The following is a 26926-nucleotide window of genomic DNA, read 5'->3' as shown; positions in this document are numbered from 1 at the left end:
AGTCTTTTGTCCTCCTCAGTGTTGTGTAGAACTAGAGCCTTAATTTCTACCATGAGCTACAGTACTGACGATATTTTGTTTTTTTTACCCTTCAGAAGCAATTCTGCCCAGAACCAGAGGCTGTGTCTTGGTACAAAATGACCTGGGCATCCAATGGGCCTTGATTATCGCCAGGAGTCTGGGCAAGATTCAATGGAAAACAAGAAGGAAAAGGGATTGGCATGTCACTCCAGTACTGTAACACAGGGAACATATGGACTGCCATGGCCTTGGCAGGTTTCCACTTTCTATGCTCTTGGCACAGACTGCTGGGCCTTACTCATCCTTTGTGAATCACTGTTTGCTGTACACAAATTTCACAGCACTTACAGCAAACAAAATGGAGTGAATCACCTGGTTCTGATGTATTTGTTGGTATTCAGATTCTGTAAGAGTCTGTGGAGGATCTTACTGGATTTGGGAGGAGGATCTGATGAATCTTGCTTCACTCTACTCACCCAAAGTGCTCTAAAGATTTCATAGCCCCTTCAATGCTGCTGGTCCCCTGAAAGCCTTCTCTACCCAGAGCATACTCCTCCCAAGTGAAGTTCTATCAACACTTCCTAGATTTTTTCTTGACTCTTGACTTTCTTTTTTCTTGACTCGCCACGTGCCAGGATCCCTTCCTCCCCTTTCAGTCATTTGGACTGCCAAATGTTCACTTATCTTGTGTGTTTCCCTCCTCATCCCAGTCCTACTCTGCTGCTTCAGAGTAGAAAGATCTTGAGGCAGCAAAATGAAATGGTGCCTTTTGTGAGATGTGCTGGAAAGAAGGGCTCTGAGTAAGTTCTGAATCATGAGAAATTTGAGATTCAGAAGGCATTTCCCTCAGAGGAAGCATTTGAGCTCTGTGAGTTTAGGCCAGAAGAGGAACTAATCTGTGTTTCCTAAACTTTATGGTGACCTGTGCAGGGAGGTGCATGATTTTTCCTGGCCCAGGTGGGATGGAGAGAGAAGGCAGGTAGGACTGATGTAACTCTGAGGCAATGCCTGGGCAACATGCAGGTGGAGGGTGGGAGGTGCTACATCCCTGATTTTGTTTCTACTGTCCCCCACCCTGGCTCTGATTTTGCTCTTCGTAGTGAAAACCTTGGGCATTTCCACTGGTGATGCTGGGTGATGAAATTCAGGCACAACCATGAGTAGCAAGCCAAGCTTTTGGCCGTTTTGCAAGTACAGCCTAAGAAATCGAGCTCATAATGCAGGACATGGGTTAGCCAGTGATAAACTAAGTTTCCACAGCACTGGCTATTCCAGAGCCCTCACAGCAGTAGAGGCATCATTTCTCTGTCACTGCAAGAAAACCAGAGCCTAAAACTAGGAACCTTTACATGTTTATTATTCTGCCACTGCTCTGAAAGTCAAAATTTGAAAACATAACATTTTTCCAGGCTGAAATATCTCCTTCCAATTTCTAATAGTATTTCCTCCCTCTCCCTAAGTCTAATCAAGGGGTAAACCTCTAAAAGTATTCAGATGCAATACAGTCTAATCATCATTACTGTGTTAAAAAGTTGATAGCATGGAAGCCTTTTGAGTAGCCGGCTTGGTAGTATTTATTGGAATTGAAGAGCTTACTGTAATTATCGTGTCCAGTAACTGCCTGGATTGATATGTGAGGGGGGAAAGAAAGGAAGCTGAAAGCATGTCTTGTCAAGATCAATGAATGGATGGATGGGCAGATATGAGTGGATAAATGTATTTTTTCAGGCAGTTTTATGTTTTCCCAGCCGGCTCTCCCTGTTCTTCTGACGTCTTGCAACAGACCTGACAAAGATTAGGCCTATCTGTGGATTGAGATCATGATGTGATTTTGTCCAGTCTTCGTGACTATCCTTTTTCAGTGCCTACATACTTCCAGAAACCCAAGTTTTCCATAAGATTGTTTTGTTGTTGTTGTTGTTGTTTGTTTGTTTGTTGGTTTTGTTTTTTTTTGCTAAGAAAATGATGCCTTAACAGTTGAGCTCCTTGCATACAAATTAAAATCACTGGAGAAAGCACATTTTGCATGACAATGGAAGCTTGTAGTCACAGAACAGTTACAGCAGATTTCCAGCACTACACTTTTCTCTCTTGGAAGTTCATAATCTTGCCTGGGGTCTCTTCCCATCTATCCCTCTGGGCTGGATCTATCCTTTTGGCCCTTCCTACGGTACAAATTTCTTTCTTGGTCTCTGTTGGAAACCATAGGAAAACCTGAAATGTCCTAGCTTTTTGGGTCTTCATCACAGTCTAAGCCAGGCATCCTCTCTTATCCTATTATTTCCAGCCAGGAGATTTTTTCCTTTTTTCCTGAGAGAAGGAAAATAAAAATAAAGTCTTATTTTAATTAATCTTTTCCTAAGGTAACTTTGCTGCCTTGAGGTTGAGGACAAATTAATTTTCAGGATGGAGTCACATTATTTGGTGAACTTGCCACTTCTAATATAGTACTTCTGAAGTGTAAAATGGATTTTAAACTCATGGAAAGTCCAGCAATGGAACTGGACTTTCCAACCATGGAAATGTCCCATATAGGTTCATGCAAACATTTGATTCTTCTGATACAGATCTGCATTCCCTCAGTCTGTGAGAGAATGAAAATGGGATTTTGATATTTTTAGGTATATTTTTTTATTTTTATTTTTTTATTTTTATATTTTATATTTTAAAATATTTTATAATTATATTTTATATTTATCTATTTATATATTTTATATTTTATATTTTATATTTTATTTTTATTTTTATTGATATTTTTAGGATATTTTTAGGTGCAAATCAGCCTGAAATTAGACATGTTTTTTTTATTTTATTTTTGGTTTTTAATCTGGGATTTTCATTGAGCTATTGAATGTTTATTTCATATTCTTTATGATTTATACAGGGCTTCCCCATCTGCCTTTCCCTTATTCCCTGAGATCCTCCCCATCATCTGTCTAAGGGGAGCCTGGCTGCCACAGCAGTCTCTGATGAGATTAGTCACAATAATGCTGCAGAGCTAAGCTCTTTACACTCAAGCCTGGGAGATCTGGCAATATTATCCAAAGAGCAAAAGGCTAAAGCAATGTTTGGCCTGTGTTGTTTCATTCAAATTACGGCTTGAGGGGGTGGTGGGCAGATGTGGTTTTACCACCTGGAACCACTTTCCCAGAATGGTTGGGATGAACTTTAAATATTATCCAGTTCCAACCCCCTGCTCAAAGTCCCACGCAGCCTGGCCTGGGACACTTCCAGGGATGGGGCAGCCACAGCTTCTCTGGGCAACCTGAGCCAGGGTCTCACCACCCTCATAGGGAGGAATTTCTTCCTGATATCCAGTCTAAAACTCCTCTCTGTCAGTTTTAAGCCATTCTCTTTTTTTCTGTCACTCCAGGCCCTTGTAAATAGTTCCTCTTCATTTTTCCTCTCCTGGTAAACCAGTAGACATTTTCTGCAGTTGCCATCTTCACTACTCTTTTTTTTTTGTGTCATCCCACAGTGATTCAGTGAGTTTCCCTGTGAATTAAAGTGTGTTATTTTGGCTGTGACTGGATAAACATTACATGCCATATTTTGTAATTCTCTCTATGGTAGGATGCCCTGATATGACTTCCAATGGCTTCACACTGACCAAGAGCAGGTTTAGATTGAAAATTATGAAGCAATCCTGGCTAGCAGAAGGTAACACTTTGAGGCAAATAAGCCTGTTTGAGATCATATTTTGACATATAACATCTACTTGGGAAAGTCACAGAAAAAAAATGTAACACGGCAAAATACTCCAAAGTACAATTTAAGTTTAGGCCACTGAACCTTGCACCCCTGCTCTCTATGGACAAGAAAGCTCAAATGAAGAGCCTGTGTGAAAGGATTTTTCCAATTTCCACATCCCCCTTTGCACATCTGCATCATACAAGCAGATCCCTAAAGGCCAGCCCTGCATTTAAAGAATGTGCTTAACACAAATTGCTTCTGGCAGGGAAGCCATTCCCAGCTTTACCTTGAACAGGTAATATTCTAAAATCACCTTAATTTAAGCCTTAAAAATACACAGAGGAGGTTTGAGAAAAATATACAACATCTCACTGTGGTTATTCTCATTTTGGGGTGCATTGGGTTCACAGGGCACAGCTTTGGTAGCAGGGGTAACAAGCTGCTGGAAGGTTCCCCCATATCCAACACAGCCTATTCCAGGTGGCTCCAGGATGGATCTGCCACTGGCCAAGGCTGAGCCCATCAGGGATAGCATCAGCACCTCTGGGATAACAGATTTGAGAAGGGGAAAAACCCCACAATTGCACAGTGGTAGCTGGAGACAGAAGTTCCAATAAATATTTAGTAAAATACCTGTCTCCAAGGATCTGAGGTATCTGAACTGTGTCAATCTTTGATGCACTGAGATAAAGATAAATCTTTAGAATTTCATCATCAGATTTCTGTCCTCACTTTTCTGTTTCACTGAGTCTTGTCTAAGACACCATTACTGAAGCCTGTTCTCCTGGAATTTGCACTGTCTTTTTATCTACATAAAGATGGTGAATGCTTGTGTTCACCCACACAGGTTCTTCTGTGTCCAGCAGGTTCTTGCAGCTCAGGAAAATAAAATGCTGTTGTACTGTGGAACCTTTGGAGAGTTTAACTGCTGTTTTGATATGCACTTCCAGCTGTCTACCTTGAATTTCTGCTCTTGTTTTTCCCATAGTAAAAGCAGCACAGGAAAACACTCTCTTTCCTTAACTTCTCAGGTTTGTACTCCAAGATCATCAGCTTCGACTTCTCAGCTAGGTCAGTTTTTTCTAGGTACACACTGCTGCCTGCTGTTTCTGTTGCATGGACAAGCATAGGCACGAAAATCCTCATTTACACAAGTCAAAACTCCAGCACAGCTCAGCAAAAACACTGCAGAGCCTAAATGAATGGCATTGGGTTGGGAAAGGTAATTTTGACTTCAAGTGACTTGAGTTTTCTGTGCATTTGGAAATACAAAATGATTCCTTGGACTTAGTGGAAATAGTTTGCATGGGGTTTTTTTGTTGAGTTTTGTTTTCAAGTTGAACCAAAAAGTTCCTTATGGATGTTTCACAGGTATGCAGCAGGATAGCACAATGCTGATCTGTAATAACTAAGATTCTGACACAAGAAGATGAAAGGCACATTTTAGCTATGATACTTTCATATCCCTTTCTTTTTCCTGTTTGTTTTCAATGCATGAACTTTTTTTGGGAGGGGATGTTGAAATGTTGGCATCTCTTGCCTAGTTTGATTTACAACAGAGCATTGCATTTACTCTACATAGTATCAGAAATGCTGCTTTCTTTGAAAACTTTGTCAAGCTCTCTGGAAAATAATGATGCTCTCTGTCTTTTAGTAGTGCTCACTTACCTGCTGCTGGAGGCTCCTTGAGGGTGTATCTGAACTTCCTGACCCATTTTTTCACTCTTCTGGCATCCTCAGTGAGGAACAAGTCTATCAGAACCTCAGCTTTGCACTGCACTAAGAGCTTGAATCTGGCTCCACCGATCCCTTCTGCCACAGTCCCAAGGCAGAAGAGCAGGAAGAGGGATTTCTGTAAAATTCTTCAGGTCTTGGAACGGGAATCATCATCTTGAAGTGTCCATCCCTGTTTATTGTCTAAGAGAGATTCAGAGCTTCAGAGGGAAAGGAAGGCTGTGCTTGTATTTATGAAGCTTCGGCTGTTATTTTGAAGATATTCAGTGGACCATGGAAAATGCCACTTAGCTCCAAAAAATAGGAAATTGCAAAATTCTTCCTTCATAAAATTTGGGTTTAAACTCAGTGTGGGCCTGATCAAGTTGAAAGCTCTTGATTTGCCTTTATTGAAATTATTAAAAGCACATAGATGGAATGAGAAATAAAACTGGTATTTTTAATTGAACTAAATCTACTCATGGATATCTTGTGTATTCCTTGTTGTGATACCTGGTTCCCCATTTGAAGGTTGCTTCTGTTTTTGTCACAACATAAAGTCCATTGGACTAATCTGCTGAAAACTCAAGCTCTTAATTCCAGAGCAACACGTGCCCAAAAGCCAGGCTAATGCTGAGACGTAATGTGATGAAAGTGGGTGGAGGGAACAGATAGGAACGGTACAATGCCAAGAAAATGTTCCATTTCAATGCTGCACCGAGGGGACATTCTCTGCCCCTCCTGTGGGAAAACCACAGGAAAATCCTGAGCTGTTTAGGAACCTGAGGTTGGCCATGTTTTAGCTGACTCCATAGATTGCCTTCAGGACTATGTCCACCTCGTCAGTAAGCGCCAGCTGTCTTCTGGACTTCTCTGTTTGCTTATTCCTGAGTTATTTGAATCGGTGTGCTCATATTGCTGAGAGCCCCACAACAGGAGATAACCTGCCACAGATCAGCTTCCAAGTGGGCTTTTTTTCCCTGTTTTTCTGCTGCTTCTTTGTAAGATGCAGACAATGGGAAAATGTACTGGTTCATCTTGGCAGTGGGCAGTGCTGCATTGCCATCTGCTGCAAAGCCAAAGGTGTTCCAGCGTGGAAGATGGAGTTATAGGAGGGGGCTGGAGTTATACTCAAGAGTGGCTTTGAAGGAAAGGAGGGCAGTGGTGGGGCCAGCAAGCTTTGGATCACTCATTCTTGCTAAATATCCAGAGTAAATGCAAAATTCCTCATGCCACAGGAGATCCCTCTGGTTTATAATTGCATCCAGGACACCTCTGCTAGCAGGGAGCACCATTTTTCCCCAGCAGGGACAGAGAGCTGGGAGTTCCTGCCACAGCTGGGAACTATCTAGGAGCAAAAAAGAACAGCACAGCAGGGGAAGCATTATGAAAGGACCTGGGAAAGCTTGCTTTCCTTTAGCTATCAAAGCTGGACAGAGCCAGAGTTCATGCTCCATTGGAAACAAATGGTACTGTTGCTCCCTCTCAACCTTCCAGCTGTGTTGCTGGAGTGTCAAACTGGAGATTTTTATATTTTTCTACTGGCTCAGGATCAGAGCCACCTGAATTACATAACACATGGACATGCAAACTCTTGCTCCACAGAGACTACTGTCTACATGGGAAAGGCAAGATAAAAATGGGAAGGGAAGAAAAGTGTGTGGACCAAGCTAACACTGCTGCTGCTAAGGGTCACAAGTGAGAAACAGGTTTCTGGGACTAGAATCCAGCCTCTAGAACTTTATCCAGGTTTTAGGATTTATTATGTGGATGAGAAAGAAGATTACCTTAGCCAGAGTTTGTCACTCATACTTTTTCAATACCAGTTTTTCTCTGCTTCTTGCAATGTGTTTGAATTTTATGGACTCATAGAATGACTGGGGTTGAGAGGGACCTTAAAGATCCATGGGCAGGGACACCTTCCACTAGACCAGGTTGCTCAGAGCCCCATCCAGCCTGGCCCATCCCTGGAACACTTCTAGGGATGGGGCAGCCACAGCTGCTCTGGGCAACCTGTGCCAGGGCCTCACCACCATCACAGAATTTTTTTCCTCATATTCAGTCTAACCGTACTCCTGTCAGTGTGAAGCCATTCCCTTTCACCCTGTCACTCCAGGCCCTTGTAAATAGTCTCTCTTAATTTTCTTTTTCCATTTAAGAAAGGAGGTTAATAACAAAACACAAAATAACTCTCAGAGCTCATGGCCCCAGCAAGTGGTGGGTGTATGTGTTTATTTGCTTTTATTGAAATATTTTTATACATCAAAGTGCCTCAGGCATAAAGAGGTATATAAGCCAGAGCATAAATTCACCTTTTAAGCTTACACAATATCTTAAGGAGTGTCATTTGACAGAACTATAGATCTGAATAATCTCCTTTGTGCTGCAGAATGGAGCTGTGATAGATGCAGGAGTCACTGCCAAGGAACCTGAAAAAAAAAAAAAAAAAATGCAAGCGGAACAAGAACAGATCACCACAAGAAGGCATAAACCAAAAACCCAGGCAAAAAATAAATTCACATGCACTGTCCAAAAGGTATCTGAAGCCATCTGTCACAGTTTGGTTGTTACTTTCAAAAGCAGCAATATTTAGGCATCATCTTGCTGATTTCAGCCCATTTTCCAGCTGAACATATTATCTGAAAACAAGAAAATATTTTTCTATCCTTTTCTTGTTTTAGAAAACAGGAAGTTGGTCAAGCTGGCTCAGATCAATAAACTGTCAGAAGAGACCTCCTTCCTTTATTCCTGGCTTGTGCTTGATGCAAAGCTCCTCCTTGACTTACTTTCCCTGCCAGATATGTAATGATGCCAGTAAGACACATACATTACTTGCAGAACCCCGTGGGCAATCAAGGCACATCATAAACCAGAAGTTTGGATTATCAGGATGTCAGATGTTAAAGCTACAGCTGCAAGTGAGACAGAGCCCCAGCCAGACCTTCCTGAACACAGGAGCATTATTCCACTGATGAGACCCACTGCAGAATTTCCCATGGCTCAGCTGTCTGTGATGGGTAAAAATTATTCTTGTGCAGAAAACACGCACAAGGTTTATGAATCACTTGAATGTCCTTTAAATCCTCAAAGCAGGGATTAAGTAGGACTTAAGAGGAACATATGACTTGTGCTTGTCCTGAATACAGTGGTGACTTTCATACAGTTCGAGAAAATAGCTCCTCTGATTGTTCTGTGTTTACTCGGCGCTAATGTTACTGGATGCCTTTGTTTCACCGGCTAGAATGAAAGAGCAGCCTGGTCTGCTCCTACAGCTCGTCCACAAACAGAATTCCACAGCAAATGGGCTCTCCAACCCCTGCTGTGCCAACTCCTAACAGAGCTCTGATTAATTTAATGCTCCGAGTTAAAATTCCCAGATCCTCCCTGTGGCTGGCTGAGTAGCTGGAGTTCTTTGCCTTGGTGGGCTAGCTGGCAAAGTGAATCTTTGCACAAGTGAATTTGATTTCTGTACCACTTCCTCTGTAATGAGGAGGATTCTCCTTTATCTCCTTCAGTTGATTGTTTTCTCCAATTTTGCAGTACAGAGGTCAGAGTTCTCCTACACGCTCTGATTTTCCAGCTGGTAGCAATCCAATGAGATATGCACAGTCACAGATACCCGTGTGCTAGAAGGGTGATCATTCTTTTAATAAGGTTAACTCTAAAAGTCCACAGCTGGGGATAACCTGAAACTACTCATGATTTCTGATAAATATAATAAATTCCATAAACCAATTAAAGAAGGCTTTGGTTTATGTTGAAATACATTATTTTTACACATTTTCATTTTTTTTTCCCTATGCCATTCACCATCTTTAGCTGCTATAGTTAATGCATTTTCAATCTCTGCCTTTTCCCCACAACACACAAGATGCCTAAACATAGAAATAGTGTTCCAGATGAAGATATCATCTGATACTGCTTCTTAATGATTATATTTCTAGCTCTTTTTATCAATCAAACAAAACATCATAATTGCTTTTCTACTGCTCTGTTGTTGTGGGAAATTGGCTTCATTGAACCACATACAGTGACCTCAGGCAGCTCTAGGTAAAATTTTCATAAGGGAACCTGAAATCCACCTATAGTTTGGGAATTCTAAATAAATCCATATTCATTCACAGGAGAAAAGGGATGGACTTGCCATGTGTAAAATATGCCACGACACTGGAGGCCTGGGTGCTTGGGTATTACCTTGTCCTTGCAGGTAGGTGAGATTCCTTTCACTTCACCCAGGCCATGGCGATTTCCATAGGTAAAATGTTGGCTCGTGAGGCAAGCACCAGCTCTTGTTTTTAAACTGCGAAACAGTTAATGTTTTTAAGAACAACTGCTGTGAAGTGCCTTGGGAAGCAAAGAGTTATTTTTTAGATAAGCATTGTCCCACCCCAAACCCCTTGTGAAGGATGGCCCAGCAGTTCTGACTGGGTTTGAGTCCCTGGGGGTTTCTCCCTTGTTGTGTTTCTAGTGGTCCCTGACCCTGAACTCCACCCTCAAAGGTGGAGACCCTCGGGCGTTCTGTCTGTCAATAACCCTTGCTCTGCCTTTGTTCAGGGTTCTCTGTTCTGGATCTGAGTTTGTTCCAATGCTGAATAAATGGTTTCATGAACCAGGAACCCGTCTTGTTGGTGTTCCATGCTGGTCCCCAGAACCCTGCAGCTTCCCTGGACAAGATCCTGAAGTTGTGGATTGCAAGAAATGGTGGAGAATGCGTGGCATCCAGTGAAGCACCAGAACAGCAGGACCAGCTCCATGGACACCCTGTAAGTCCCCGGCTGATGGCTTGAGAGCCGGCGAGACCCCTGCCTTAGAAAGGAGGACTCGAGAGACCTGGCAGGAAGGCCACGTTGAGAGTGCCTCAGAGGCATGGGGAAAAAGGGCTTACAGAGGTGGGGGGGCCGAGAGACCAGACACTGGGACAAACATCTTAACATCACCCAACGAGATGTATTACGGATGGTTTTGGTTTTTTTGGGGGGGAAGGACCTTTATGGACGATATTAACATTATGGATAATTATGGATGATTATGGACAGTATGGCCCTTCCTGTGAACTGTTTTTTGTCTTCTGTGAAGTTCCTAATATTTTTTTTATGTCTACCTACCTGTACCTTCCCCTCTCCTATGCTCCTAAGGGCAGGACAAAGGGTGAGAAAAGCCAAGATTGCTCGGGGCTGCTGCCGTCTCCCCGTCACCCCGGTGTCTTTTGCCATCCCATCCCCTGTTTTCCTGAAGGCAGGCAAGGGACGGAGAACATCCAGAGTGGTGCGGGTCTGCTGCCGTCTGCCCGCTGTTCCGTGTCCTCCTTCACCCCCTGTCTTGCCACATTCCCCGTTCCCGGTCTGGAAAAGTCCGTCCCGGACCACCCCCCCCTTTCCAAGATGGCGCCGGCCACACGGTCTGGGAACCCTTGTTTCCCGCCTTGCTCCGTCTTTTCCGGTCCCGACCCTTCCCTTCCCCCAGTAACTCCTGCTTCACTCCCAGCCATTTGTTCGGCTGCTCCACCCCTGGGGGCTGTGCCTTTTCCATCGTGGGCAACACTTCCTCCTGGGAGATCGAAACTGTAACCTGAGGTCGAAAGCCAGGGTTTCACCGAGAACATCTAAAGGGGCGACGCCCACATGGGAACCAGAGCCGAAACTGGAGATCGAAGAACTCTGCCCCGTGTGAGAGGAGATCTAAGAGCTGTACCCTTCCTAAAAGAGAATCCTAAACTGGAAGAGACTGAACTAAAAAAACATTATATTTGTATTAAGTACCATCACTGTTTAATTTGTCCGGCTGTGGTCCGAGATTTAAGTGTTTGTTTTTAATTTTTTTTTGTTTGTTTGTTTGCTTAATGTGTTTTGTTATTGAGTTTTAGCGTCCCACAAAGCAAAGCGGGTTCTCTGTGGAGGAGGTGAGATTTTATGGTGTAAGTTTGAAAAACATTTTAAGCTCCTAATTAAAATTTGAAAAAAATTAGCAGATGTTGTGACATGCCTGGGGAGGCAAAGGGTTACTTTTTACATAACATTGTCCCACCCCAAACCCCTTGTGAAGGGCGGCCCAGGAGTTCTGACTGGGTTTGAGTCCCTGGGGGTTTCTCCCTTGTTGTGTTTCTAGTGGTCTCTGACCCTGAACTCCACCCTCAAAGGTGGAGACCCTCCGGAGTTCTGTCTCTCAAAAGCCCCTGCTGTGCCTCTGTTTGGGGCTCTCAGTTCTGGACCTGAGTTTGTTCCCATGCTGAATAAATGGTTTCATGAACGGGAGCCCATCTCGGTTGGTGTTCCATGCTGGTCCCCAGAACCCTGCAGCTTCCCTGGATGAGATCCTGAGGTTGCGGACTATAACAAACAACCACCAGTTTATGTTTTTAAACTGTATCAGTAAGCGTGAGGGAAATCAAAGACCATGATTAGGACAGGCTCTGAATCAAAATGATTAAACATGGATCACTTTGAGGTTTCAGGCAGACAGCAAATTTCCTTCCACAAGCAGGTTTTGCTCACTCCTGCCACACATCCCAGCGGCTGAGATATCTGCCAAGGGTTCTGTTGCTTTGAGAATGTGGCTTTGACACTGATTACTTGCTCCAGAGCACATATCAGAGTGTAGGAAGCAGATATTTGGTAAGACTGGGCAAGAACAGTGGTCTGATACTCTGACTCAGATTTGGAGCATCCCAGTGTGTGTCTTCACCTCTTAGACACACTGTTGTTAGCAGAATATTTGGAAGTAGCTGCTGGCAAGGTGTTTTGCCCTGTGCTGTAACGTTTGCCCTACAACATCCATCTTTCCACACTCACTGCCTGTCCCTTGTTGAAAGGTTCTTCCTGGCATGCCTCACACTATCAATATAGTATTTCTCTGCTACACAGTATAATGGAGTCATTATCCTGTGATCAGTCCTTAGACACTGCTGAAGTCAGAAAATACTGCTGTAAGTGTTGAATATTAACTCTCTGACTGTTGCCTTAAGGCAATTGGACACAGGAGGTAAGGCAGCTGAATGTCCTTTCTCTTCTCCTCCATAATGCACAAAGATTTGAAAAGTGGGACATAATGGGACAAAAGCTTTAGAAATTCTAAAGGCAAGCAATTTGTAAATAAATCAGCAACTTGCCACATAGGGAGAGATTTGTCTGAAGTGTAATGGCCCTACTGCAATGTGCTCACTAAGCACTCAGTGGCTTTTTAGACACCATGAGACTTGATTTTGAGGCTTCCAGTGAAAATAAATCATAAAAAGAGATGCTCAAAACTCAAGAGCTACAATCTAACAAGCACTTAAGGAATACAACCAACAGGAAGCAGACCACTAGTTCCTATCACAGCCAGCACAGAGGAGGCTCCAGAAAGGGAATAGGTCACAAACTTCTCGAGTCCAGAGCAGACCCTGGCCCAGATATAAAATAGGACAAGACACAAAAAAGCACGACTGAGAAGCTGGAACAACAGCAGTGCCCAAGGCACAGAAAAGATGGGACATTGATGGCCTGGTAGTGTCTGATGGGTGCCTCACTGCCTTCATTTTGGGTAAGACTTAGAATTATTCTGAAGCACTTAAAATCACCTGAGGACAAGGCTTCAAAGCATCTGGGTCTTTCACTTTAATATGCAGTAGCCGCTGGTGTTTTTGTTTACTCAGGTTCTTTCTTTTTCAGTAAATAATTGCTTCTGCTTCAGTTGAGCTGTCTCTCCAGCAGACAAGAAACATTCTGGGCAGGCAGGTCAGCAAGAACCCTGCTCCTGAAAGAGGACATGCAACTGTAACTCTAAATTTGGGCTCTAAGACAAGTGTATGTTTGAAACACACCTTGTAAAGCATTTTTGCCTCTCCTGCATGCTGAAAATAATGCAAGAGGAAGCCCTGCCATCAAAGCACCTCTGCAAAGCAACCTGCACTTGGAATTTTCATCAAGGAAGGACCGCAGTAGCAGGCAGCATTTCCAGCCCTCTGCCACAGACACTTCAACTACCTGCTCAGTATTTTCTGCTCTTGTGGGCAGAAAATACTGCCCACAATTCTACAGGCTTAGAGCTGGGGCAGAAGATCCTGAGTCCCTCCAAGAGATAAGGACCCCCTTATTGCCAGGCTTTTGATTGCCCTCATAACTTTTACATTACCCCATTTCCCACTGGTGCGGTTCTGCTGCACAAACACTCTGGTACTGATGTTTTCTGGTTTGGTCTCTGCTCAGCCTGTGTCATGACATTTCTCCCAGCTCTGCAGCTACCTCTAGCCTTCCTTTAGCACTGTCCTGTCACTGTAGCTGCCATCTATGATCCCTGCCAGGCTGCAGCTGCTTCCCGTTGGCCTTACCTGTGCTGCTGCTCTCTGTCTATCTTTGTATCTGCTCCACTTTGAGAGGCAGATGTGAATGACCTTCTGTTTTCTCCATTTCTTTATTGTGAGTGTCTTGTTTACTGTAACTGATTCTAAAGCTTGACTGCTGGACTGCAGCCCACCCTCCTCCACACATTTCCTTCAGTGGATGCATTCCCTGTTCAGTCCTAGGGAAAAAGCTTTGCTGGGTCCCAGCTTAGCCAGGTAAGGATCGCTTTCCTGACTGCTTGTTTTCACTGTCAGTCCCAGCACTGTTTATGCTGCTAACTTTGTTTGCTCTTGCTCTTCTTCATTTTTGACACCCATGGCAAGACATCTGGTGCTCAAATCTGGCCTGTGAAGTGCTGAATGGCACAAATTCTGCTGCAGAGTGCTACGAGCCGTGTCAAAGCAGGGCATGCAAGGCCTCTCAGACTGTGAGAAGGCAACACTCCACTCCTGATCAGCTCTTGACTGTGCTTTCTCCAGAGCCAGCTCCCAGAAGGCTGACCATCCTGTCTTTAAAAATGGCCATTTGCAAAGGTGTCTTGGAATGGCAGGAAGATTCCAACTGATCAGTGCTTACCCTGATATGCTCTGAAGTGCACAGTGGTGCTTGGCCAGTAGAATAGTCTGGCTCCAATAAAGCACCCTCTATCCCTAGGTATGAAGTTATTAATTTCCTCATGGCAGCTCTTTTATCCTCAGAAATTACTGCTTGTCCTGCTTTAAATAAAATCCCATCTTGCACGTGTGCACGCACACAGAGACACAAACACTCAAACCTTTGCCTGGTAACAAGACAGGCAGTGCCAGTGCTCCTTCTTCCTCCCAGCAGAGCTGCACACTCTGGACACAAAGCAGTTCCATGCCTTTATTGACACATCCAGAGAGCTTCCAGGAGCACTCAGCATTTCCTTAGCATGCTCTCCTTGTGCTGGAGCTCACACTGCATCTTCATGCTGTGCCCCAAAGTGACACGCTGGCATTGTCCCAACCCCTGTGCAGGAGCAGCAGCATCTTGTTTTTCTGGCTCCAACCCAGTAGTGTCAGGGCTGCACCAGGAAGTGCTCCAGGTGCGGACTTTGCAGCAAGGTCCAAGCTTTCTGGGGCTCTGTCTGTTCCAGGGGTTTATAGCAACTTGGGAATGGTTCCCTGCACTGGATTGCCTTTATCCTATCACATGGGGCCCTGAGTGCTGCCAAATCTTGTCTCTGTTTGATAACTTCTTCAATAATTCTTGTGTCCTGAGAAGCAGGAGGACAAAAAGAAGAATCTAGTAGTTTTTCTATATGAACCACAAGAAATCCTTCACTACTTTTGTTCTGGACATTTCCTTCATGGCTCTAAGGTTTTTGAGGTATAACTAGAAACACTGAAGAATTTGAGAGGAATGACGAGTTTGTCTTTACAAACAAGCTGTGGGTCTGCTGATAAGATGCAGCTATCAGCGAGAGACAACAGAAACAATGGGATAGATTCCACTGAAAGATCAAAGAGGCACTGAAAGAGTATCATGAATTCCACAAAAGTTAAGAATTAAGAAGGGATTATGCGTGGGGGGGGAAAGGTACCCCAGGTATCAGGCGTTCTGGGAAGCCTGTACCTCTCAAGTACCTCAGCCTATGGGGAAAGAGAGAAGGGACAAGCGGCCGGGAATTAGGATAAAAAGGAGGCTTCGCCCTCCAAAAATTTGAGAGACCCCAGGGGAATGCCCCATGGCCTCTCCCTGTATTCGAATAAAGAAAAAGGACTCCTCTGTCTCCTTTTTGGACATAAACCTCTGGTGTTCGTGGATTAATTTTCCTGACAAATTCATAGATGTCACTGTTCTCTGAAAGCTGCAGCTTGTCTGTATTCAGTCTAATATGTTCTGAGGGTCTGGAATCATGACTGCGGCTTATTCTTCTTCAACACTTCCATTTCCGGTGGAAACTGCCCTCAGCCACTGCCTTGGTGCCTGGGAATCTCTCCACTGTCTTAGTTTCTGCTGGGAGCACACATGATCATGATCCCAGCATTCACATTCTGTCAGGTGACATGAATCCAGTGTAAGATGCTGCCCTGACTCATAAGAAATACTGAATACTTTTGAATTCGATAGATCTAGTTGAGCTTGACTTCTATTACTGCTGAAGTCTGGTGACTTCAATCTTGTAGATACTGGTTTGTCTTCAGTGTAGATTCTCATTTTATGCAGATACCTCTTTTTCACTGCCACTGATATATACTCTGCTCCTTTCTCTGTAGGTCTCTTCCCATCTCTCCTTTACATCTCTCCTTTTCAGGAATTTTCCCTCAGTAACATGGAGAGTGCCAACAGATTGCCAAATGTTGGGGGTTAGGTGTCCTTTTTTTTTTAGTTCTGGCTTGCCCGTGGAATTTTTACCCATTAGTTGAGGGGACAACCTAACTGTGGGTACTTGGTGAGTGCTTGACAAAAGACAAAGAGTGGCCGGGCCCGGGGGGGGAAGGGGGCAGGAAAAAAGGAGGGTGGGGACAGTTTGGTGGGTTTTCTTCAGCTTTGGAGAAGGACACGTTGGGGGCAGAGCTGCTGCGGTGGGGAGAAGGGAATTTCGCCATCACCCGGACGGAGCTGCTGCTTCTTCTCCTTCTCCCCTCTTTGTTGGATGGCCTCGCACCCCCTGTCCTGCCGGGACGTGTGGCAGTGCCAGGCACCGCCGCGGAGCTGCTGATCCACCTCAGCCACCGGCCCAGGATCTCTGCTCATCCCTGCTGTTCCAGCTGAGTGTTCCTCAGAGCCCTGCAGGAGCACCGGGACTGACTGCCCGAGGGGTTTGTGAAACAAAGCCTCTCCTCCATCCCATCTCAGCCGAGAAAGCTGTCACAGGGCCGCTGGTTCTGTTTTCTTGTTAATGCTGTAGTTATTGTTGTTTGTTTGCCTGGTTATACTAGTAAAGAACTGTTATTCCTATCCCCAGATCTCTGCCTGAAAACCCCTTGATTTCAGAATTATAATAATTCGGAGGGAGGGGGTCTACATTCTTTCATTCCAAGGGAGGCTCCTGCCCTCCCTAGCAGACACCTGTCTTCTAGAACCAAGACACCAAGTTTTGGTAGGCTGAATTTCAGGTCTGCAGTCAGCTTTTGAGGCAGGTACCAGCCTGCTTAAACAATAAGGCAACATTTTTTGGGAAGACTAAATGAAGCCCATAAGGACTTCTCCTTCCACATGGCTTGCTCAGTGATGGGTGGTCTTTCTGAGTATCCTTTATCATAAGACCAAGTGATAATGTGCCACATTTCATGGCAACTCATCAAGAGCTTGCAACTGTCCATGGGTCTTAAAATATCCTCTGCTATAAACTCTAAGTCCCATTGCTGCAGTCTAACGTTGCTGTTAATGAGTGCTTCCGGAGTTCTGTTGCAGGTGACCTTGCAGCCCAGCTAGGGCTAAACCTGGCTCTGATTTTGTAGGGTAGCTGTGATTATGGCTATGGCAAGACTGGTAGATTATTTGAGCACCAGGAGTATCCTGTTATGCCATGAGTTCCTAGGGCACATTTTGTTTTCTTAGAGAATTCCAGTAAGTGTTTGTTCAGCCTGAAGAAGAGAAGGCTTTGGGGTGACCTCATTGCAGCATTCCAGTGCCTCCAACAAAGATGGAGAGAGACTCTTGACAAGGGCTAGAGTGACAGGAGAAGGGGCAATGGCTTCACACTGACACAGAGGATGTTCAGATTGGATATGAGGAAGAAATTGTTCCCTATGAGGGTGCTGAGGCCCTGGCACAGGTTGCCCAGAGCAGCTGTGGCTGCTCCAACCCTGTAAGTGTTCCAGGCCAGGTTGGATGGGGCTCTGAGCAACCTGGGGTAAAGGAAGATGTCCTTGCCCATGGCAAGGGCATGCAATGAGATGATCTTTAAGGTCCCTTCCAACCTGAACCATTCTATGATTATGTGTTTCTATCACTTATCACCACTCAGCTTCATAACAAGACTTGTTGTTTCAAAAACACCACCACTTTCTGATTCACTCCTGAGCAGCCCAATGCCATATGAGGTGGGGCTTTGTTTAGATATGTGTCAGAATAATTTTTTATAGGGTGGAATCATCCTGCTGATGAACTCACACAGGAGCAAACTCAGACTTCCCAAAGCTGATTTCTTTGTTGTGTATTGCAAGGACCCCCTGGAAGGACTGTTTTAGGGATTTTACAGGAACGTACTTGTTCTGGTAGTGCTCTGTCCTGCTCAGGTGTTCCCCAGTGGTGCTTCGTGTGGTGCTCACCCCTCATGACATGGGGAAAGGTCACTCTGCAATTGGTGGCCACCAGCACTCTTGATAAATATATTCTTGCTGTGGTGATTTTATAAAATCTTGTACTAAGTAATCCAATTATGGGAAGCCAAAAGTGGGTCCTGTCAGGAAAAAAGTCCTGTGTGTTACAAACCTGAGTATGCTTGGGGTGGATTGGCGCTTTGTTTCCATTTCTGATTTTAGAGCTGCTTCTGAGGAGGACAGAAGAAAGCTCAACCCAACCCAATACAGAACATTTTCTGTTCTTCTCTGCCCAGCCATTCTCCTATTGCCACATTTTGTGCCTCTCCAACCCACTGATGTGTGATATCGAGGCAAGGTAGGGGCATCTTTTCTCTCCAGGCTTGTCCTAATGGCACAACTATCATTTGAGTGAGGGCAGTTTCTGCTTCCTTCTTCACAGGAATAACTCCCAAGCTCTCCTCTTCCCTCTGTGGAGCAACAGACTGGGTCTGTTCTTTGGCTTTTATGATCACAGAGGGCCCATATTTAAGGCTTTGAAAGAGAACAGGACAAAAAATAAAATTATATAACAAGAGGGAACCAAAGGCATTGTCATCTCCCATCAGCTATCAGTATTCTTTGAAGCATGAGATTTGATTATCTCAGTAACAAAAAATGCCTAATAATACTGAAGCATATTAGCAAGGCACATAAATCAGTGTTAAAAGATTAAAAACTTTTAAAGGATTCTTTGTTCCCCTCAAGGAAGAAATCCCAACTGTCAACACCACAAGCTCGCCTTTGGTTCTGTCTCTTGACTCTTTCCATGTCATGAACCAGAACAATTTGACAGAGTCTCTGAATGGCAAATTTGGGCCAGAACACCTCACTTTATCCTCTGCCTCCCAAGGCCATTAAATGAGGTGTGTGGTGACAGCTGCAGGCTTTAGGCAGCTCAAAATGGGGCTATAATGTTTCCAGGTTGGTTTCCAGGCTTAGATGGATTTGGATTACAGTGCCCATGAGGATCTATAGTGTTCAAACAACCAGGACACCCTTTGCCATTGGATTTCACAATGATTTTTGTCACACAAAATGTCTCTTTCAGGTGAGGAAATTTTGGGCGTCACTCAAGACACTCACAGGAATGACATCATGCTCAGAAATCCCCTGTGCTTCTGCATCCATTGATTTAAATCAGGATTTTCTATGTTCCCTGGTGACAGTGTTTAAAGCCTGGTTCACTATGTAAAGCCAATGCTTATTTTTTTAATCCTGTTTCAGATTCACATTCATTCAGTACAATTTATTTTTGTAATCCTCACAACACACAAGGACTTTTAATAAACGGCTTGATTCTTTCTTTCTAAATCAAAAAACAAAACAAGCAAAAAATGCTGTTCTTTCTTATCACAACAATACCACCAGACTTCCCACCACAAAAATTCTGCAAAGTTTTTTGCAATTTTTAGTTTACCTATGAAAAAATTTTGTTCCTGAAGAGAACTTCTCAGTGTGGCTCTTTGGGGGATTACCAGTTCAACTGCTGCTGACCATTTTCTGTAATACAGAAGGTAGGAAATAGCAGCAGCCTGGCTTTGGATTTGGCAGCAAGCTGGATTCTCCTTCCATTCCTCAAGATTTAATCAAAGCTACTTAGCACTATAATGTGTAACATACGACCTTCTTGCAAGCCCTAGTTACACTGCTCATTAGTCTGTGTGCTTTAACAAGATTTTATTGACCCTATGGCTAATAGGCCACTTAGAAAGATCCCTCCCTTCCAGCATGACTGCTTGTCAGTAATGGTAGTTGGATTGCAAAGAGAAATCCCACAGTTCAAAGCTATCCAAAATGAGGAGGGTGGGAGAGCAGTATCTCAGTTTGTCCTATTGCTGTAATGGAAAAACGAAGGTTGCTATCACTCCTCTAATTTCTGTGCCTGGTGTGCACACAGCTCCCAGTGAGGATTTGGGTTCTGCTGTGCTAAGGCAGCTCTCAAAAACCAGCAGCCTAAGGAGCTGTGACAGGCAAAGGAAGCACTTTTAAGTCCTGTTTTCCAGATGCAAAAGCAGAATGTATAGGCTTGCTTGCAATCCTGCAGGAAGCCAAGGACAGAGCAGCACCACGAACTCGAGCCTCTGCTTGTCAGACCTGCATTTTCAGCCCACTCCTGAGCATCCTTTGGGCTGGGACAGGGGGACACAGCTCTGCACCAGAGGCAGGGGGAACTCTCAGTCACAGAGCTCCGTCTGCACAGCAGCTCCGAGCGTGCCGAATGCAGAGCAGAATACAGAATGCTCTGCAGCCAGCTGTGTTACCCAGACATGGAATTCACTGCCATAAGAGGATATTGAGTGAAAGATTGTCTCTTGAGGGGTTGAAAAACAGCCTTGTTAGTTTAGGTGATGGGACAGCCTCTCTTTTTTTGGGAGGGCTTTAGTTTTTACAGGGTCCAGGGCTGTGTGCTGGTGCTGAGCTGCTGAACTTCAGACAGAAAGCTGTGCTTTATTTTTCACTGGAAGAAAACCCTCTCTTTTTATTTTGTGTTTTGATTGTGTCCCTGGGGTGTAGAAGAAAGAGATTTTTCTTTTGCTCAGAACTTCACCAGAAGTTTCTCACGAAATTTTCAGCATACATGATACTGAAAAAAAAACCCAAACCAAACAGCAAAACCCACCCTTTTACCAGGCTAGACAGGAAATCTGTTTGTTTCTTTGCAGTTGTGTTTCCACAGGGCTGGTGAATGCAGCATGCTAACTAGCTGTGATTGCAGCACTGCCAGGGGTAGATGATTTCAGGATGGTTTTTACTCTAGTAAAAAAATTAAAACTAAACCACAACATCATCAAAAAACCTCACTCCGAACAACAGAACATGGACATAAGTAAGAGGAAGGGAAGAAGAGACAGAAATCACCAGGGAGGTCAGGTGGTTAAGCATTTTTGGACTGCCAAGGTGGTGATCTTAAGTGAAGATAATGTATTATGCAGTGGAAAGCTAATGAGACTAGGTCTGTTAAACACGGACTTGGTGTTACTTAGCTCTGGAGTGCTTCATATTACACAGGGATGGGTTGTATTTGATCACCTCTCCCTCTCTGACAAAGTGAGCAGCAGGCTTTTATATAATGTAAGGGATCATATACTGTGGGGAACAATCCTGTGCTGGCAGGGGAGGCCAGCTGATGACATAATGGGTCTTTTCCATCTCGAAGTTATGTGATTCATCAATTAAACAAATTCGGTGGGATAAAGCAGCGTGAAAGGGCACTGTCCCTGCCTGACGATTAACCCTCCCAATTCCAGCCACTCCGCTCGGGATTTAGCCTCCACCGCTGTGTCCAGGAGGCTCCGGGTGCGCAGCCCCGTTCAGTACCGAGGCGGACCGGGGACCGGGGCCCGGGGTGCTCCGGGCACTGCGGGCGTAGCAGCCGGAGCCGGGTGCGGGATGTGCGGCCCCGCTCCGTGCGGGATGTGCGGCCCCGCTCCGTGCGGGATGTGCGGCCCCGCTCCGTGCGGGATGTGCGGCCCCGCTTCGCCTCAGGTGCCGCGGGGGGACCTGCGGCGGACGAAGCGCAGTCCCGCCGTCCCTCGGCGCGTCGGGAAGCGGCTGCTCGGCGCACCTGTCCGGGCTGCCCGTGCCTCCCCTGCCGGCCACCCGGGGCCCCGCTGGTTCCCGCAGCCCCATCCCGCAGCCCCATCCCGCAGTCCCATCCCGGGGCCGCCCGCATTGCGTCGGGGGCGCGGCGCGCAGCGTGCGGGGGCGGCCGGCCCGGGGGCAGCGCGCATCCCTCCCTCCTCCGCCGGCCCCGGCCCCCGGTTCCCCCGCCCTCCCGATCCCCGAGCTGCACCAAATAGCTCTCAGGTTTCTGCTGATACTGCAGCGTCAAGAAATGGCTCGAGTTTGCTCCTCGCTCTTATGCATTCAGCAGCCCTCTCACTCCTGCCGCACGCGTCCAGCTCTTGTCTCCTCCTGCCTCCAACGCTGCTGCTGCCGGGACGAGCCAAGACCGACTCTGGGGATGCGGCTGCAGGGCTGCGGCGCTCTGACGTCTCCCCCGCCGCCGCTGCCCAGCGCCCGGCTCCTTTTCCAGCTGTCCTAAGGGAAGAGAGCCAGCGGCTATCTAGGACTCCTTGATTTTATTGACTAACTCAAGCCTTTTGGAAAAGGTACTTTGCACTCTCTGCCACGCGCACCCCCCACCCCCCACTGCGGTTCTCAGCAGAAACTAATTGAACCCAGTCGCCCTTGGTGCAGCCTAAGACAGTGTATGAATATTTCAGTGTCTCGCAGGCAGCCCTGTAAAGCGATCTGTGTTATAAAGAGGGGCGCAAGAGGAGGAGGAGGAGGGTTAAGTTTGCCGCTGCGGTTTTTGTTTTGGTTTGGTTTTTTCGGATGCTGCTGCAAGGCGACTTGACGCATTCCGGCACTGGCTCCTACTCCTAAACGGCGCGTCTCACCCGGAGCAGGTAAGGAAAAGCCCCTTCTCCCTGCCGCTGTTACACTCAATTTTGGACTGTTTGGGTCTCCCCTTGTCTCTCTCTCAGTTACCTTTAGCTGCTGCAAAGCAGGAGAGGAGATGCTTTGCTCCCCCTCTCCCAATCCCCCCCCACCCCTCAGCTGGTGTGATGAAGTTGTCAGTGCTCAGCTAAGTCTCCACAGCGGGGAGCGCGGTGTTCGGGAGACTCCTTGCAGGAGCTGACCCAGCTGAAGTTGCCCGGGAAGCCTTCCCGATGAGTTCGGGGCACCTTCCTGCCTCGGAGGCCTTGGTGCATGTCCGGGGATGTGTAGGAACGCGTAGAACTCCGCATGTGCTGCCGAAGTGGGCAGAACGGGATGTTCCTGCTGGTGTGAAAGCCAATCCATTGCGCCTGTCTGTGTGTGTGTATGTGCGTGTGTGTGGAGGGGCTTGGGGGCTGGTTTATTCTGGTTCTCTCCTCCCTGGCAGCCCCCATCCTGAAAGTGAGCTTTATGCCTTCAAAGCAGAGTATTTCCATCCCTCTCTCCCTCCCCAGTGCAAAAGAGGAGAGGACCAGGGCAGTGGTGATGGTGGGTGGGGGGGGAAGGAAGAGGCAGGTGATGGAAATTTGCTGAGTTGGCATTGCAAGGACTCACCTCCCAGCCAGTCCGTGATTTATATATTTATTTCTATATTTATTTATTTATTTTATGTGTGTGTGCGTGTGTGTGTGTGTGTGTGTGTGTGTGGTAGCTTCGTGACAGCAGCTGCGGTGATGGTCGAGCCGGCGAGAAAAGTGGACGGATCGAGTTAAAGGCTAAAGGCGACAGCTGGGGAGGGGAATCCCAGCCTGGGGGTGCACTCCACAGACCTTCAGCCTCCCGGTTTGGGGGACAGGACCCCTCACCTTACCTGCCCTCTGCCCCCCCTAAAGGTACTTCTTCCCTCTTTCTTCACCCTCCCATCATCCCTGATGCCTCTCCCTTCATCCCGCCTGTCTTTTCCCCTTTTGAGTATTTCCATCCTTTAGGCTCCACATCCACCCCTTCCTCAAGCTCCCCACCCCACCTCAACCCCCCCCCACCCTTGAACCGCCCTGGGTCTTTCTGTGCTCCTCCATCCTCCTCCTCCTCCCTTTCCCTCACTTCTCCCCTGCCCCTTGGTCCCTTTTCCTGTGTGCCACCATGACTGTGATGGCTGGAGAGAACATGGACGAGACTTCTGCGCTACCTGGCCACCCCCAGGATAGCTACCAGCCCGCCGCCCACGATGACCACGAGTGCTGTGAGCGCGTGGTGATAAACATTGCGGGACTGCGCTTCGAGACGCAGCTGAAGACTTTAGCCCAGTTCCCCAACACGCTGCTGGGCAACCCCAAGAAGCGCATGCGCTACTTTGACCCCTTGCGCAACGAGTACTTCTTCGACCGCAACCGGCCCAGCTTCGATGCCATCCTCTACTACTACCAGTCCGGGGGGCGGCTGCGCCGGCCGGTCAATGTCCCCCTGGACATGTTCTCTGAGGAGATCAAATTTTATGAGCTGGGCGAGGAGGCCATGGAGAAGTTCCGAGAAGATGAAGGATTCATTAAAGATGAGGAGAGACCCTTGCCGGAGGGGGAGTACCAGCGCCAAGTGTGGCTCCTCTTTGAGTACCCAGAGAGCTCTGGGCCGGCAAGGGTTATTGCCATAGTCTCTGTCATGGTGATCCTCATCTCCATCGTGATCTTCTGCCTAGAGACATTACCTGAGCTGAAGGAAGACAAGGAGTACACAGTGCACCGCACTGACAATACCACCCAGGTCTACAAATCCAACATCTTCACAGATCCCTTCTTTGTTGTGGAGACCCTGTGCATCATCTGGTTCTCCTTTGAGCTGGTGGTGCGCTTCTTTGCTTGCCCTAGCAAGACTGATTTCTTCAAGAACATAATGAACTTCATTGACATTGTGGCCATCATCCCCTACTTCATCACCCTGGGCACCGAGATGGCCGAACGGGAGGGGACTCAGAAAGGAGAGCAGGCCACCTCCTTGGCCATCCTGAGAGTCATCAGACTGGTAAGAGTCTTTCGAATCTTCAAACTCTCCCGGCACTCTAAGGGCCTCCAGATTTTGGGACAGACCCTGAAAGCAAGTATGAGAGAGCTAGGTTTACTAATCTTCTTCCTCTTCATTGGGGTGATTTTGTTCTCTAGTGCGGTATATTTTGCTGAGGCTGAAGAACCTGAGTCTCATTTCACAAGTATCCCTGATGCTTTCTGGTGGGCGGTGGTATCCATGACCACTGTGGGCTATGGTGACATGTACCCTGTGACAATTGGAGGCAAAATCGTAGGCTCCTTGTGTGCCATCGCTGGTGTGCTGACAATTGCCCTGCCTGTACCTGTCATCGTGTCCAACTTCAACTACTTCTACCACCGAGAAACAGAAGGGGAAGAACAGGCTCAGTTACTTCACGTTAGCTCCCCTAATTTAGCATCTGACAGTGATCTCAGTCGCCGCAGCTCCTCCACAATCAGCAAATCTGAGTACATGGAAATCGAAGAGGATATGAATAATAGCATAGACAATTTTAGAGAGGCTAATCTCAGAACTGGCAACTGCACTGTAGCCAACCAAAACTGCGTTAATAAAAGCAAGCTGCTGACTGATGTGTAAACAAAAAAACAAACAAAAAAAAAAGAACAGAAAAAAGCAAAACAAAACAAAATCCCCACTCACAGCTTGAAGACTTTAGTGACACAGTCACACTTTGTAGATGCTTTACTGATAGTTTTTGAATGCTTTATTTACCTCGTAAATGCATTGTTGCATTGCAAATCTTTGCTCTGCGATAAAGAAGCTTCCAGGATCCACGAAAGATAAAATTTTGATTATTTAAAAAAAAATGTTTTCCACCTGGTAAATGATAACCATTTGAACTAGTTTAGTTTTAAGGTGTTATGACACTAGACCTAAACTTTTCCTCTCCTATCTCCTTTGTTGGGTTTTTCTTTTTTTCTTTTTTCTTTTTTTTTGAAAAATTTATCTTAAACTAAGCAAGACAGTTTTTAGAGCTATTAAGCATATGCATGGATTCCAGTAAAAATATTCTGAAAAACTGCACAGTTGCAAGAAGGTGCATCAGATAATAATAGTAAAAAAGATCAGCCAAAACCTGCGGCAAGCATTTGCCGTGGCGTTTATGAAGGAGTTCAAATTTTCCTTCCGCCCCCTCTGTGAAAGATTCCATCTATCCAACCTACAGATCCACACAGCACCTTATTAAAAAACCTACTTAAGCCTGGTCTCTTTTGCTGTCTGTAGAAGAAATATGAGAATAGCCAACAAAACTGAAGACAAAACATCTGCAATGCTGCTAAATTCTTTCACATGCAGATGATAGAAACACACTTCCCCCCCCCCCCCCCATTTGCAACTGGATACAAAACTCTAAGCCCCTCTGTTGCAAGATAGCACAATGGAGTTTAATATAAGCATGTTTGAATTTGATACTATTTATTTTATGATAGCATGCTTGAAACGTTACCTCAGACAATAGCAGATAAGCTTTCGTTTGAACTGAATCTTCTAAAACTAGGTCCTTTCTCCTCTATTTTTTCAATCCTTTTCTTTTTCTTTTTCTTTTTGATTTGCATTCACCAGAAGTGCACTCCTTAATTTATTAAATCGTTGACTAGTAATTTAAAGTACTGTATTTAAGTGCATATGTTAGTCAAATGGGAACAATAATTTTTGGAGATCGAAGCATGTTCAAATATTCAGCATTATGGCCTATTTGATTAAAGTGTAACTTGAATTAATTAGTGCATGAATTCAATGCTAATAATAATAATAATGATAATGATGATAATAATAACAACAATAATGATAACAATAAAAATAAAAAAAAAAAGTGCTTGATAGACTGAGGGCCTGAATTAACTGATTAGAGAAACCTGATTGTTTTCCTGCATTGCTCAGGGAAATGTGTTGACTTTTGTCCAGGCGTTGTTGGAAAGGAATATATCCCATCCCTTCAAGGGAAAGCTATATGGAAAATTAAGAAGTCAAGTTATATATAGAAACACCTAAAAACCTAGTATCCTCTATAGATGAAAGGTGCAGATGCATGCTTTTTGGTGCATTCTCAGAATGTAAATGAAACTTATCTATTATATGCATCCAAATTGCAGCAGCTGGTTTTTTTTGCAGTCATCAGTTGAGACTTTTTTGTATCCCCCCGCAAAGCTCACTGAAGAGACTCAGCAGATTGATTGAGAGAGTTGTGCAGTGCCTTTAATCTTACACCCCCCAAAACTGCTGAAAGTGCCTCCAGGAACTGAGCGGATCAGAGACACTGAGGGAAAGGACAAGGAGTCAGTCCACTGTCAGGAGTGTCCTGTGCTGTCTACTGGCCCAGCACGGAAGGGTTTAGGGATAGAAAAGATCAAGTGTGAGTGAGAGGGATGCAGAAGAGGTCGGCAGAGACCATCAGTGGCCATGGAATACTTTCCTTCCCCA

At 45.6% G+C, this 26926-nt stretch overlaps 1 protein-coding gene and 2 long non-coding RNA genes across 6 annotated transcripts in view; 2 read left to right on the top strand and 1 right to left on the bottom strand.

Annotated features, from left to right (window-relative positions):
• The window catches only part of LOC111923376 (uncharacterized), a 39929-nt gene extending 28252 nt beyond the window's left edge, over nt 1-11677 (top strand). For 2 of the 4 annotated variants that reach the window (XR_002861056.2, XR_002861055.2), the window contains one exon: nt 4746-6402. This is a non-coding gene — a long non-coding RNA (uncharacterized LOC111923376). Of the gene's footprint in view, nt 1-4745; nt 6403-9551; nt 9635-9981 lie in introns of those variants that run through there. The other 2 variants (XR_015285720.1, XR_002861057.2) reach the window with 2 other exon arrangements.
• LOC111923375 (uncharacterized) lies at nt 7643-10621 on the bottom strand. Its single transcript, XR_002861054.2, has 3 exons — nt 10533-10621; nt 9622-9727; nt 7643-7856 (listed from the first exon to the last, which is right to left on the bottom strand). It is a non-coding gene; the product is annotated as an uncharacterized LOC111923375 (long non-coding RNA).
• Nucleotides 11678-21824: 10147 nt separating the features above from the next.
• On the top strand, nt 21825-25831 carry KCNA1 (potassium voltage-gated channel subfamily A member 1). The gene is made up of 3 exons (XM_086885139.1): nt 21825-22131; nt 22246-22431; nt 23175-25831. Exon 3 carries the CDS (start codon nt 23606-23608, stop codon nt 25079-25081), a length of 1476 nt encoding a protein of 491 aa, XP_086741265.1. The 5' UTR covers nt 21825-22131; nt 22246-22431; nt 23175-23605; the 3' UTR covers nt 25082-25831.
• The last annotated feature ends 1095 nt before the right edge of the window (nt 25832-26926 follow it).

This window comes from Cyanistes caeruleus, chromosome 4 (genome assembly GCF_971803275.1).
Source record: "Cyanistes caeruleus chromosome 4, bCyaCae1.hap1.1, whole genome shotgun sequence".
NCBI lineage: Eukaryota > Metazoa > Chordata > Aves > Passeriformes > Paridae > Cyanistes > Cyanistes caeruleus.
Note: the sequence above shows the minus strand (reverse complement) of the source record. Positions and strands in the feature narration are given on the sequence as shown.